This window comes from Leucopleurus acutus (assembly GCF_964270905.1).
Source record: "Leucopleurus acutus genome assembly, chromosome: 4".
Taxonomy (NCBI): Eukaryota; Metazoa; Chordata; class Mammalia; order Artiodactyla; family Delphinidae; genus Leucopleurus; species Leucopleurus acutus.
Genome location: NC_139146.1, coordinates 123,173,707 through 123,187,178, shown reverse-complemented (window position 1 = coordinate 123,187,178; position 13,472 = coordinate 123,173,707). Strand labels below are relative to the sequence as shown.

The 13,472-nt window shown below is 34.9% G+C and overlaps 1 protein-coding gene across 1 annotated transcript in view; it reads right to left on the bottom strand.

Moving 5' to 3' along the window:
* The window catches only part of TLL1 (tolloid like 1), a gene marked incomplete at both ends in the record, with an annotated part of 254,674 nt that overhangs the window by 29,708 nt on the left and 211,494 nt on the right, over positions 1–13,472 (bottom strand). The window contains 2 exons of the mRNA XM_082838587.1: positions 7,221–7,348; positions 9,906–10,031. Coding sequence (XP_082694713.1) covers positions 7,221–7,348; positions 9,906–10,031 — 254 coding nt within the window. The remainder of the gene's footprint in view (positions 1–7,220; positions 7,349–9,905; positions 10,032–13,472) is intronic.

Here is a 13,472-nt window from a genome sequence, read left to right as displayed (position 1 = left end):
TGATATCATACAGCAGCATTTATTGGCACTTAATAAAGCACTATGCCAAATACATTGTATACAAGTTCATTTTGTATACACACAAAATTTGTAAACAGCAGCTTCAATTTCCAGATGAAGAAATCAAGGTTTTAAAATAAGTATCTTCCCAAGATAACACAACTAGTAAGTAGAAGTGCTAAGATCTAGACAGAAGTCTCTGCTGTATATCTGTTTAATCATTTATTTAATCATTGTAATTTTGTTAGGATGTTATTCTAACAAATTTTCCTAATCATATTAGGAAATATGATTATTTTCCATTTAGATTATTGCATAAGTGTACACAGCAATTATGGATCTCTTTCTTCTCTGATGCAGGATGCTGTAAGGAAAAGTAAGATTTTTCTGTAGAGACAGAATGCTTGGGCTTGAAGGTAGTTAGACTCCTACTACCTTTATAAACTTTCCAAGTCATCTAAATGCCTGGGACTGCTTCCTTATCTATAACTGTCATTTATGACATCAACTTCAGGTAATATACAAGATACCACTTTGAAACCATTGGGAACTATACACACAGTCTTAGCCTAAGTACAGTTTTAAGAGATACAAATGTGCCCAAGCTACATTTTACAATTTGGAGAGCATTTTCAAGAAATGGAAAACTTAAGAACATTCATATTTTTACTTGTAGAATTTCATATGAGAGAGTGACTATTTTAGAATTTTTAAAAATGACACTCCCAGGGTCTCTGGATCCCAACTCCCTAGCTTACTGCATTTATATGAAGGTAATACTCCAGGGTCTTATAAAGATAAGAGAAGGTATATACAAGAATGCAAAAAATCCTCAAGAACCACTATATTGACTCATACACACAATTCTACTTGATTTTCATATTTTGCTTTATAATAGGGAATTCATGACTTAAAGACAAAAATTGATGATTATGTTCATTACGTATAGACATAATTTATGTTATTATTGTATTCAAATTGCTATTTTATATTACCGGATAGAATTTAGTATTGAATTAGAAAAAAATTACCTTTAAATATTTCCTGTTTGTATACTAGGTGGTATACTACAACCTAACAGTATTCTGACTGCACATTCTGGACTTTGCCTAGAGAAAACTACTCAGGAGAGTATAGGCAGTAACTCATTTGTGTCATCTTTACTTTCCCAAATATATGCTGTCTCATACACTTAAATGCATGTGTGGGATTAAAGATGGCTACACATTCTTTGCTACTTCTCCCATTGAGTCATGAAGTCTAATATTCTTCCCCTTCAATACTGGTTAGCTTTTTTGATTTGCTTTACTATAGAATGCATAGAGGTAATGTTCAGGAGCTACTTAGGTATTCCCCTAGGCCTCTTGGAACACTCTTTTTGGGGATCCAGAACTTCCATGTAAAGGGTATGGTTCCCCTGAGACCACCATGCTAGAATGGTCATGTGTAGGTGCTCTGGTTGTCCCAGCTAAGTCAGCCTTCTAGTCCTCCCTACCAAGGTGACAGACATAAAATTAAAGCCAACTTGACCCTCCCAACCAGACCATGCCCCAGGTGAATATCACTTACTGACCTCAATCAACGCCATGGGCAACTGAAGAATTGCCAGCAAAGCATTACTCAAATCATGACCTTTTCCCCACAAAACCATGGGATATTATAAAATGGTTCTTGTTTTAAGTCATGAAGTTTTGGGTTAGCTTATTATGAAGCAGTAGATAACTAGAACAGTGCATAAAAGGTAATAATTGCATATTAATGCCAGAAGTCTTAAATTTCCATAAATCAGAAATAAACTACCACTACTGATAGTTCAGTCCTTACACATAATTATTGTACACTAGATATAGATAACCACACTATGGTAAATAAATACTATGCACAAGAATGCTTGTATCTCACAAAGGGCACTGAATTTTATTGTAATTCCTCTCATATTCCATAATGGCAAGATTATTTAAGTAACCTAAATAATATTCATTTGTAGTCTTACAAATAAACCAAATTAACTAAAATAATGGTTATCTCAGATGCAGTGAAAGAGGCTTGCTTATACCCATAAGCCACTACTTGCACATCACTCAATACAACTCTATGTTAAGTTAAAGGAATATCTGGGTTAGAAAGAACAGTAAGACTCTCAAAATTCATAAACAAGGTGTTTTAAAAAAATATATCATGGAATTGTCTTCAGGGACAATTTCCTTTTCTTTGCTTCTGTATGAATAGGTAAAATATTTAGAAATGTTTTCTTATTTTTCCACACAGCCTAAGGTAAGAGGAGTAAATATGAGTTGTAAAGAAAGCTCCATGGCACACACAGGGACACCAAATCTTTTCTTTGCCTTTTCTTTTTTGCCTTGGTCTATAAAGAAACTAGCTTAGAACTGAGTATCTATCAGTAGCTCTTGACCTAACAGGATTAATAGATTTTAGAATTTTCCAAGTTTCCTGGAATCTATTTTCCAAATTTAGTTTGGGTTCAAGTTCCTCCACGAAAATTAAGGATCCTAAAGAAACCAAACAAAATGCATTTATTTTAAACAATATATCTTCTTGATCAAATCTCCTGTATAATAAATGTCAAAATATATAGGTAGGTAATTGAATGGTTTGAATATTACAAACAGTGCTGGTCAAATGTCCATTGGCTGAGATCCGTAACAGATAGTGGTTTCAGTTTTAAAGTAGGTAAGATTCATTAACAGTTGTATTACAAGCAGGGAGACAAAAATAGTAAACGTAAGCAGCAATAATGTCAAAATGGTAAGAGTTAAAAAGTATAGAACTAAAATAACACTTGAAGTTGGTAGCTAATCTGTTACAACACACTTTCTACTGATCCTGATTGTTAGAGTGATATTGTGAGTCAGGTTTTATATAAACATGATTAATGAAATAAGAGAGTGGAATCAATATTATGCTCTGATTCAGAAAACTTGGAGTGGCAAAAATGTGTTTTAACAAGTCTTCCAGGTTAATTCTGATGCCTGTTAATATTCTGGCTTAGACTGTAACTACTTCTACAAAGATCACAAAGTCAAATACTTAAAACAAAGATCAATAGTTGCATTAAAGCTCCTTTCCTTCTAAAAATTATCTTCTTAGGATACTAGCATGTATGACCATTGTTGAACAGACTCTCCTGATCTTCAAGTGGAATATTTGCCTGTAATTTGTAAAGAAGCAGACTGTCCTAGAGTTGAAAGGGATGCTCAATAAACTGAAAGGTATATAATTGAGAAAAAATAAATTATTGAAATTTTTTCGAGTTAAGGTATATTAGGAGTTCTATTTCCCCTTGGTTATAGAAAGCTGGGACTAGTGTTCCTTCTACCCTAGCAAGAAAACCTATGTAAAGTAAAAAAATCACAACTTTGCTGAACACATCAAAGAGCCAGTCACTAGTCAACCAAGTAGTATCAAATCCACTGACTCTCAGCCCCTGCCAAGGAGAGATGAGACACGAGCATGTCACCAGTGACAGACTACAGCTAGAAGAGATGCTGGGTGCCATATAACTAGGTTAGATGCATTCAGCTACAATTGTAATGTATTGTAAAGGTCAGCTGTGGACTAGAGTATAGCACCCTGGGAGCTGTAGACACAAGAGTTTGCACCCACTTGCAGGCTCTTCTCCATGGACTTCAATCTCCTGCTCATGAGAAAGACTGTGGGAAGAGTAGGAGTTAAGCAAGTACCTTTCTTGGTGTTGCAGGCTTGGAGGGGGAAGTGGTCACTGCTGGGAGAAAAGCATGAAGTCCTGTTGCAACCTTTCTCTGGAAAATAAAATAAGCCTCTGGGGGAGGAGCAGAAAACCTGTCACCACCAGGGCAAACATGCAGACCCACTTTAGCCACAGGAAAGCTTAAACAAACAAACAAACAAATAACACTTCCAACCCTGGGGAAGTCTTGGACTCAGGAGCCTACACCAATATCAGAGACCTGCTACAACTGGGAGAGGGAAAAGAAACTCTCCCATAGAAGACCAACCAGAGATAGATGGAGTTTGGCTGCCAGGAAAAGAAGAGGCAGGACCACTGAGAAAGGTTATTTCTAAGACCTAGAAACAGATCCTGTCTAAGGTAGAGAACCCCTTGTCCTCACCACCAGACTACCAAGCACCAAGCAGTGTGTAACTGCACTCTATCACTGGTTGAGGGGAAAAAGTGTGAAGAGGGATACAATTTGTGATAGAGATGAAAGCAGAAGCTAAAGGTAAAGGAGAAACATTGAGAAAATGCATCTGAAATTCCAGCCTGCAATGTAAGAGAAAGGAATTAAAGCCAATGGTTCACTGAAGGTAATCATAGGAACAAGACAACCCAAACTCAGATAATTACTGACTATATTCACTCAACAACATCCCTTCCCATATACACACATTCACTAACAGCCTAACAGAAGAGATGTAACCATTTCCAGACATAAAGTCTCTACTGTTAAACACAAAATGTCTGATGTTTAATCAAAAATTACATGACACGCAAAAAGGCAAGAAGAAAAGCACAGTGTTAAGAGAGAAAATAATCAACAGAGCAGACTCAAACATGACCCCTATGTTTAATCTATCAAATGAGAAATTTCAGCAGAGATGGTGTTATGAATTGAATTGTGCATCCTGGCCAAACACATGCATTGAAGCCCTAAACCCAATGTGACTGCATTAGGAGACAGGTCCTTTAGGGAGGTAATCAAGGTTAAATGAGGTCATAAGGGTGAGGCCAGATCCCACAGGGCTAATGTCCTTATAAGAAGATGAAGAGACACCAGAGCATGCACTCTCTCTCTCTCTGTCTCTCTCTCTCCATATGTACACACAGAGGAAAGGCCAAGTGAGGACACAGTGATAAAGCAGCCATCTACAAGTCAGGAAAAGAGGGCTCACCAGACACCAGTCCCCACAGCCCCTTGATCTTGAACATCTAGCCTCCAGATCTGTGAGAAAATACATTTTTGTTGTTTTAGCCACTCAGTTTGTGGTATTTTGTTATGGCCACCTAAGCAGACTAATACACAGGAACTGTACTAAAAAATCAAATGGAAATTCAAGAAATAAAAAAACATGATAAGGGAGATAAAGAATACCTCTGTCAAACTCATAAGTAGATTTAAGACAACTGAATAGACAATCATTGAACTTGAAGATCGGCCCATAGAAATAACCCAAGCTTAAAAACAAAAAGAGTGGCAAAAAATAACAGAATTCAAGAGTTATGGGATAATATGAAACAATCTCACATATGTGTAATTTGAATCCCAGAAGAAGAGAGACAATAATGCAAGAGGAGTTTGTCAAGAAATAATGGTCAAGAGTTTTCAAAAATTCATGGCAGTCATCACAACATAGATGCAAGAAATTCAAAGATTTCTCAGAAGGATAAATTACTAAACAGATAGACAGATGGACACACACACACACACACACACACTCCCAGATACATTATATTCAAAGTGCTGATAAAAAAATGTTGAAGGCAGCCATCAGAGAAAAGAATCATTATTTCCACAGGAATAAAATTAAGATTTACCACAGACATTAAAAGCCATGAAGGACAGAAAATAGTGGAGTCAGGTATTTAAAGTGCAGCTGAGAAAACAAAATTGCTATCTTAGAATTTTATACCCAATGAAAATATCTTTGGGTATAAAAGACATACTCTGCACAGACTTACTCTACACACAATATAAAAAGAAATTCTTCAGGGAGAAGGAATATGATACCAGATGAAACTTGGATGTACACACACACACAAAAGTCTTCAGGAAAATCCATTTTCCCAACTGCCTTAGCTATTGCACTGCTGAAAAGAATGCAGCCTTTGCATCTCAGCCCATAAGCTTCAGAGAGTGATCTTTGATTGCTTTCCAGTCCTGTTGAAGCCCTAAACCCAATGTGATTGCATTAGGAGACAGGTCCTTTAGGGAGGTAATCAAGGTTAAATGAGGTCATAAGGGTGAGGCCAGATCCCACAGGGCTAATGTCCTTATAAGAAGATGAAGAGACACCAGAGCATGCACTCTCTCTCTCTGTCTCTCTCTCTCCATATGTACACACAGAGGAATGGCCAAGTGAGGACAGGACTGGAAAGCAATCAAATCCTACAGTGCTGTTATCTTAGCACCTAGCATCCTTCCAAAGAGTGGCTGAAATGAATTGATGTCTCTTTTCAAAAAGTCATATACTGATATCTTACAAATATGGTGATTGGAAGGAACTCCATAATAGGAATATGAATATCTCAGTGACAGTCTCTAATAACATTATTATTATGTTGCATATGAATAAGATGTCTTTATTGACCAAAAAAACCCACTGAAGGAAAGGGTTCAAACAGACTTTCAAAATTAACTGGACTGGTCCAGTAAGCTACAGTGGACTGGTAGCCTCATTCTCAAGACAATTTCTGGTCCTTTGTTATGGTTCTTGTTAGACTGTCCTGAACTTTGTTAGTTGGCATTCCTTCCTGCTTTTGACGACAGCATATTTCAGAAAATTGTTAAAATTTCTATATTCCTATGATTCTATTTCTTTAAAGTATACTCTTCAAGTATTCTGTAGCCTATAATGAAATTTAAGAGGTACTGTCAGATGACCAGGACAGAATGCAAGATTCATAGAATACAGGAGAGAGGACATATATTACATTCATATTTGAATTTGGAAGAAGTCTAATGATAACAGTACTCATCTAAAGAGGGCAACTACATTATGCAAAAATAATATTCCATAAACCATAAGACAAAATTTGTTTTATTGTAAAAATACATATGCTTTGTATATGAGTCATATAGAATTGACACAACTGATAGAATTTACTATGCTGCATTGAAGTGAATACTTATTGCTTTCTTGCTGAATTTCTCATATTTTTGTTCCTTCATTTATATCTCCATTTAGAAACATTATTTCAATAACGTATTAGGAAGTAGAACATATTGTTTTTAGTAATTTTGGTAATGCCTTTTAAAGCATCCCACCCAAGATAAGAAGACTATACAAGAACTACATGGCTACCATTACTATCACCTTGATCTAGGAAATCAGGAATTTATTTAGTGTTAGTAGGAAAACATAAGAAAGAAAGTCTTTCCTATCTGCCTACTAATTCAATTCAATTAAATAAACATTCATTTTATTTATTTTATTTCCATGCACTAGCTGTGCAAGACACGGGCAGGCAGCTTAACAGAAAAAAGAACAACGCGCTCACTTACTAATTTGATTCGATGTCCAGGAGTTGCACTGATTTCCCATGTGCATTCTTTCCTGCTTGGGTACTTGTCTGGCCAGTTGGGACTAGTGATGAAGCCACTTGGACTGTGAATCTTCTGTTCACACTCAGCTGTGCCAATAATGATAAAATCAATTAGTGTGGAAATCTAGCCCAGAATTGGGCCAGCAAGGAAGTAGCCTGTTTACACACTATCCTGATGAAAGATTTTCCTCAATAACTAATCATCACTCTAGTCTCCAGTATCATATTCATCTGCTTTGGTAAACCTGTTGCATAATCATTATCATAATCAGAAAATGTTTGTTTTTGGGTTCACATGAAATTGTGTTTACAATGAATTAAATAAATGTCTACAAGAAAATGAACTCTTTTTAGCTGCTGGATCTGTAAGTTTAGATTTTAACAGAGCAACATTATTGACAATCAAAGCTATCAACTCTTGGTATGTGCAAAATATTTAATGCAATGCCACAACAAAAATGACTATGTCGTTTTCAGTTATTTTCTTCCTATTAACAGAAACATCATTTATAGCTAACTAGAATCACTAAGCCACTTTATGAAACATGTCTTTACATTTTCTCTCTCTCTCTGTTAAAGTATACACTTGAATACTTAAACCATAATTTTAGCTGCTTAAGTAAATAATCTGTCATTTCATCACAGTGAAATGAAGCACTAAGGGGGAAAATATGTAAACAGCTACTAGCTTCTGAATTAATTTAAGAAAATGTCATTCAATTAACATGAAATTTCTTTTAGGTCTTACAATTTAAACAACTTCATCTTGGAGGGGACCATCCAATATTGTTAATTTCAAACTTCAAAAGCATGTAATATCCTCAGACTGTATTCTATCTATATAATTTATGAAGTGTCACCCTGCACATCCTGGCTTAGGCTGGAAATTATTTGTTATGTATTGTGTAACCCATTCTAAAATACAATTAATTCTGTGAAATTTTCCAAGAAATCTCTGGGGAAATCCTCTACTATATGGAAAAAAACACTTGTGGCACTACGGGGCTGCACAGTAAGGACAAAATGACCGACATTACTGTGCTGTTGGCACATGTTCTCCGACTAGACCTTTGCTTTAATTGTGCTGGGTTTCCATAGGGAGATTTGGATTCTTAACCAAGGAACACAAAAAAAGGGTGAAATTTAGCTCCTTTCAAACAATATAGGGTCATGCAGCAAGACAGTAGTCTTAAAGTCTGGATCCTGTCTTGACAAGGTTTCCTAAATCCCATTATCCCTGTCCTTGCCTTGGCCATATGAAGTGTGGAATCTCCCAGATCTGGCAAATAGTTTAGTTTATAAGACAAAGCCAAGAGGCTCACTGCTAAACTGTATAAGGCACCTGTACTATAGCAGTGGTGAAAGAAAATCCATCCCCTTTACTAACAGTAAAGATGAACTTTATTAGGGGTGCCTGGATATAGTTCCATTTAAAAAGAAGTCCTTTCTTGAAAATATTTACTCTAATGAAGAGAGACTTTGGATATCTAAATTTATTTGCTACCTGTGAGTCACAGGCTACATGCGTACTCTGAAAAGCTGTCTCTTTTTTTTTTCTGAATTACCTTCCACATTTCAAAATAACTGGGCCTATTCCCCAGCCTATTGATTTATCAGAATACTTTACCAAGTTACACATATCACAATCTCATTGGTTTATCCTCATACATGAAAGTAAAAAGAGAAAAAAATCCTACTTGCATATGATTCTGGGCAATGTCATTAACTCTGTGAAATAAAGAGGAAAAAAATGTGACATATGACCATATTTGAATGGAACTGAATGGAACAAGGGTCAATTCAGGGTATTCTGTACTATTGGAATGTGAATACAAAGAAGTGCTATCTACCTGTGGCTCTAGTCAGGCACCCACCACTCTACATGTTCTAATGACTAGTTATGAAACCTGCCTTAGTAATAAATCCAAGTTAAATGGAAAATTCAGGAGCAGACCCACAAAGGAAGAAATAAGACCTGAATAACTATTTCTTGTTCCCATGTAGCTCATATTGGCTCAGGAGATTAAGATAATTATCTTTATAAAACCTTGGAATATGATAAGAATTTGGGACCAAAAACTGGTAGGCTAATATTGAGTTACTAGGATGCTTCTGTGTGTGTGTGTGCTGGGGAGGGGGCAAAACCATGACTTAAAACTCTAAATGGCACAGTATTTTCAAATGTCTTTCTTCTGGTAGGCATTTGAATTTGATACTCCTGGTATTTAAAGTGACATCACTCATGTAGCACATATATGAGATATTTTGGGGAGGGAAATTGAACCAAATGTAAAACATTTAGCAGAAGTTAAGTTTAAATATGGAGATAGTTATAAGGTCTGTTCTGTGAAGACTGAGGGATAATGTAGTGCCTTTCTGGCTGCCAGATGGCATCACAGCAGCTTCTATGTCTGTTATACAAAGTTATTCTAATTCCAACCATATATGAAGTGCAGTACCTTTAGGTAATACAAGGTTTCCAATAGTATGACTTGGATCTTTGAACACTGCATGTATTTTTATTTTTGACATTTGAACAGTTAACATTTAACACTCATTGATATGATTAACTCTACCTGGAAGGACTGCTTTACCCAAACTGCATGAAATTCTAGATGTCAAAAAAAGAACACTTCTTTCATACCTTCCTTGCAATCATGTTTATTTTCATGCAGCACAAATCCATTACGGCACTGACACATGTAGCTTCCCATTGTGTTGACACACTCATGTTGGCACCCGCCATTATCCTTAGAGCACTCATCTTTGTCTAGCAAAGAGATAACCCCATAGATTAGTAAGTAGCTTTAAAAACAAAGGATATCAAAGGAGAGTCATTTAGTTGTGGTTAACACTGGCAAAGGGTAAACTAAGTCACAGCTTTCCGTGTTCTCAACATAAAACAAACAAAAAAAAATCAAAAAATTTATAGTGTCTTAGCTCTACCCACTCCTTCTTTAGCTTGGAGCCTTGTGCCATGAATTGTTTCCAAGATCATTTGCACCAGGGTGACAACATGTAGTCCTCTTTCATTCCTATGCTAGAGAAGTTTTGAGTAGGGTAAAGGAAATGAAAGAATATTTTTCCAACTAATCCTAAACATTTATAGCCAATTTTTAAAATAAATAAAAAATTGTGAGTAGTTTGATTAAATGCAAATCATGGCATTTAAGTGGAGGGAAATCCTTCACTATATTAACCATGGTGTATAGGCAGAGGCTAAACACATTTCCAAGATTTGTGTGTAATCATTTTTTAAAAATCACTCAGTATAATTACTGTAGTTGATTTTTTTCATTAACTTTGCAGTTATGCTTAGCATTAATAAATCTGAACATTTTATAATATTTCAAGACAGAATAAGGCATCATTAGACTATCTTAAAAAAGAAACAATTTATATATTTTAAACTAATCTCCTCTAGCAGACCAGTTTATTAATAAGTAATTCTGTAAAAAGGCTTTTAGTGTGCTAGAAGTAAAGGTCAGAATAGGAAATACGAGCTTTAAGAAATAGACAACAAATTCACTACAGGGAAAAAATCCCAACTATATTAGCAGACAGTCAATTCAGTGAGAGGCATCAGCCACCATATTATGTTGCTTAGCTATCATTCCATGACTGGCTTGTCCTTTAAAGTAAATACTGGCCTCTGCTCCTGACACATACATATGATGACACATCACTCAGACCTTCCCCACCCCCATAGCACAGAAAACAAAAAGGACACACGACAGTCACATCAAAGGTCAGGCTGAATTCAAAATTTATACTGTGAACTGATTTTTCTAGTGAGAATTTGTGAGCTCATGGTGGCACACAAATAACAAATGTTATTTTTGCCTTTGTAATCAAATCAATATTCCCCCTATGGAGATGGGTTTAGGAAAGACATTTTTATCCAAGGATCTGATAGTAATTTTTATGAATGCAACTATTTTTTCCGATTTTGTAGACTGATAACACGACATAGCACATATATGCTATGTCTTATATTGCCAATTCATGCATTGGCAATATAAGAATATTCTATATACATACAGGCAGTCCCAAAGTTCTAAAGAATATATCAGGATCAATATATCTGCAATTTATGTGTTCTCTACCTATCCTTAACACTTCCATTACACTTTTAATACTTACTATGGAGGCTAAGCAGAGGAGAAAAAAAGCATAGAATAAAGAAAATTTATCTCTAAGAGAACATCAAACATCAAAATATATAAGAAATCAGAAATTAATAGAGAATTAGCCTTGTAAAATTAATTTTAGAGAAATTCATAATTTGGAAGTCCCATTACCTTAATTGTATCAACAGTGAAAATTACATGTGGTAAGTTGTGAATGACCTGTGCAGAATGGGTGAATGCTGAACCATACTTCCTACTACCATGCTGTCAGCTACCTGCATTTTCTTTCAGACAGTCAAGCAGTAGATGATTTAAATTTACTATTTTAACACACCTTTCTAGGGGCTCTTAAGATGCTTTGGAAAAATACTTCTTCATGAGTTGATGCAGAAATACACTTCATCATTGTTAAAAGGAAAGAGCCAATTTAAAAATTTCTGGTGCTAGAATTACTCTGAAATAGACACATATTTCCTATAAAAATATTTATCTAATGTTTGCTTGGTATACTTAAAACCTGATATAGTGAACTTTAGTTGTACTCTAGGTCAACCAGATTTTTGAGGGTTGTTTGGAAATCTAAGAATTGTAAGTAAAGTAATTTAGAAAAAATTAGTTCACATTTGCAATTGACTGGTAAACAGGTTGCTCAGTGACAAACCTATCAGGGCAGGGACTGCCTGAGTCATCCTTTCATTTGGATCTGTTTAGACTACCATACATGAGAGATACAAAAATGTTAAAAGAAAGAACACAAGTTAGTATTGCTGAATTTTTAAACCTACAGTCATTTTATAATGAAAACAATTCCAAAACATAAAATATTTCTAACATTTAAACTTCATTCTAGTGGAAATCTCATGTTGCTAGGTGATATTTGTAAGGAGAGTTATTTTCTTTAGATCTGATAGAACATAATCTGACTTGCAGTAATAGTAAGTAAAGAGAAATAAAGTTGAAAGTGAAACCATTCATATTTGAATAGTAGTTTTTTGTAGCCAGTTTTTCCTATTTCTATTGTGCTGGAAAAATAATTTTTAGAGGAAGAAGAATAAAATGAGGAAGAAGAGGAGGAGGAGCATGAAGATTTTATATAGTCATATTGTCTAAGTATCTATTATTTTTCAGTGTTCCAGTTGATAAATGTTTCCTGTCTTCTTCCCTGCATCAAACATTTCTTAATACAAGTGATGTCACATTAAAATTGAGTTATCAAATACACTGCTAGAATATATGTATAGGTTAATCTAAAGCTTAGCTAAAATTCAAAATTGGACAAATCAAAATAGAAATTAAAAGCAGCAGATAAAAGTCATCATCCCCAGCAAAGTAGCATTTAAAATTGTGCTGGCATATGCCAAATAGTCAATATGAAAAGACAAAATTTTAGTAAACATTGGAATACTTGGAATTATCCAGACTTTTTAATATCACACAAACAAAGAAAGCTGTTTATTTAACTTAATATCATAAAAGATGAGTTCCACAAATATATTCTGAACTTATTATAGAAGGTCATCAAACTTGAGGAAAAAAAAAAACTATTAGCAAATATAATTCTGTTTTCCCTTTCTTTCCTTTTCTCCTCTTAGGACACAAACTACTAATATTTTGAACAATGAAAATCCAAAGAAAGAGAGAAGGAAGGAGGTTGCAGAGTTTTAAAAATTTCTCAGAAAGTCTGCATAACAAATTCAATAATTGAGAATTCTATCAATGATTCATTTGAAATTTTCTAACATTTTCATACTATAAGCATGGAATTTAAAAAATAGTTTTTATTAGTAAGAGAAACAAACATTTTATTGAGTAGAAATCAAAACATTTAATCTTTGCAGGTGGAAATTAGCCTCCTTCTTTGGAATGGACATATCTGATTTCCATTCCTTCATGCTAGATGAAGGAAAGGTCCATTATTATGGAAAAAGGAAGTGGCATTTTCCCATCAGAGGCCTGCAGAGTATCCTTGAGACTGTCAGAGGCCATTAGTCTATGAATAATACATACTGGATGGGACTGAAGTGGCAACCTGTATCAAGTTCTTGCAAGATTCAAAAATAAAAATTTTCTCTTTGCAGAAA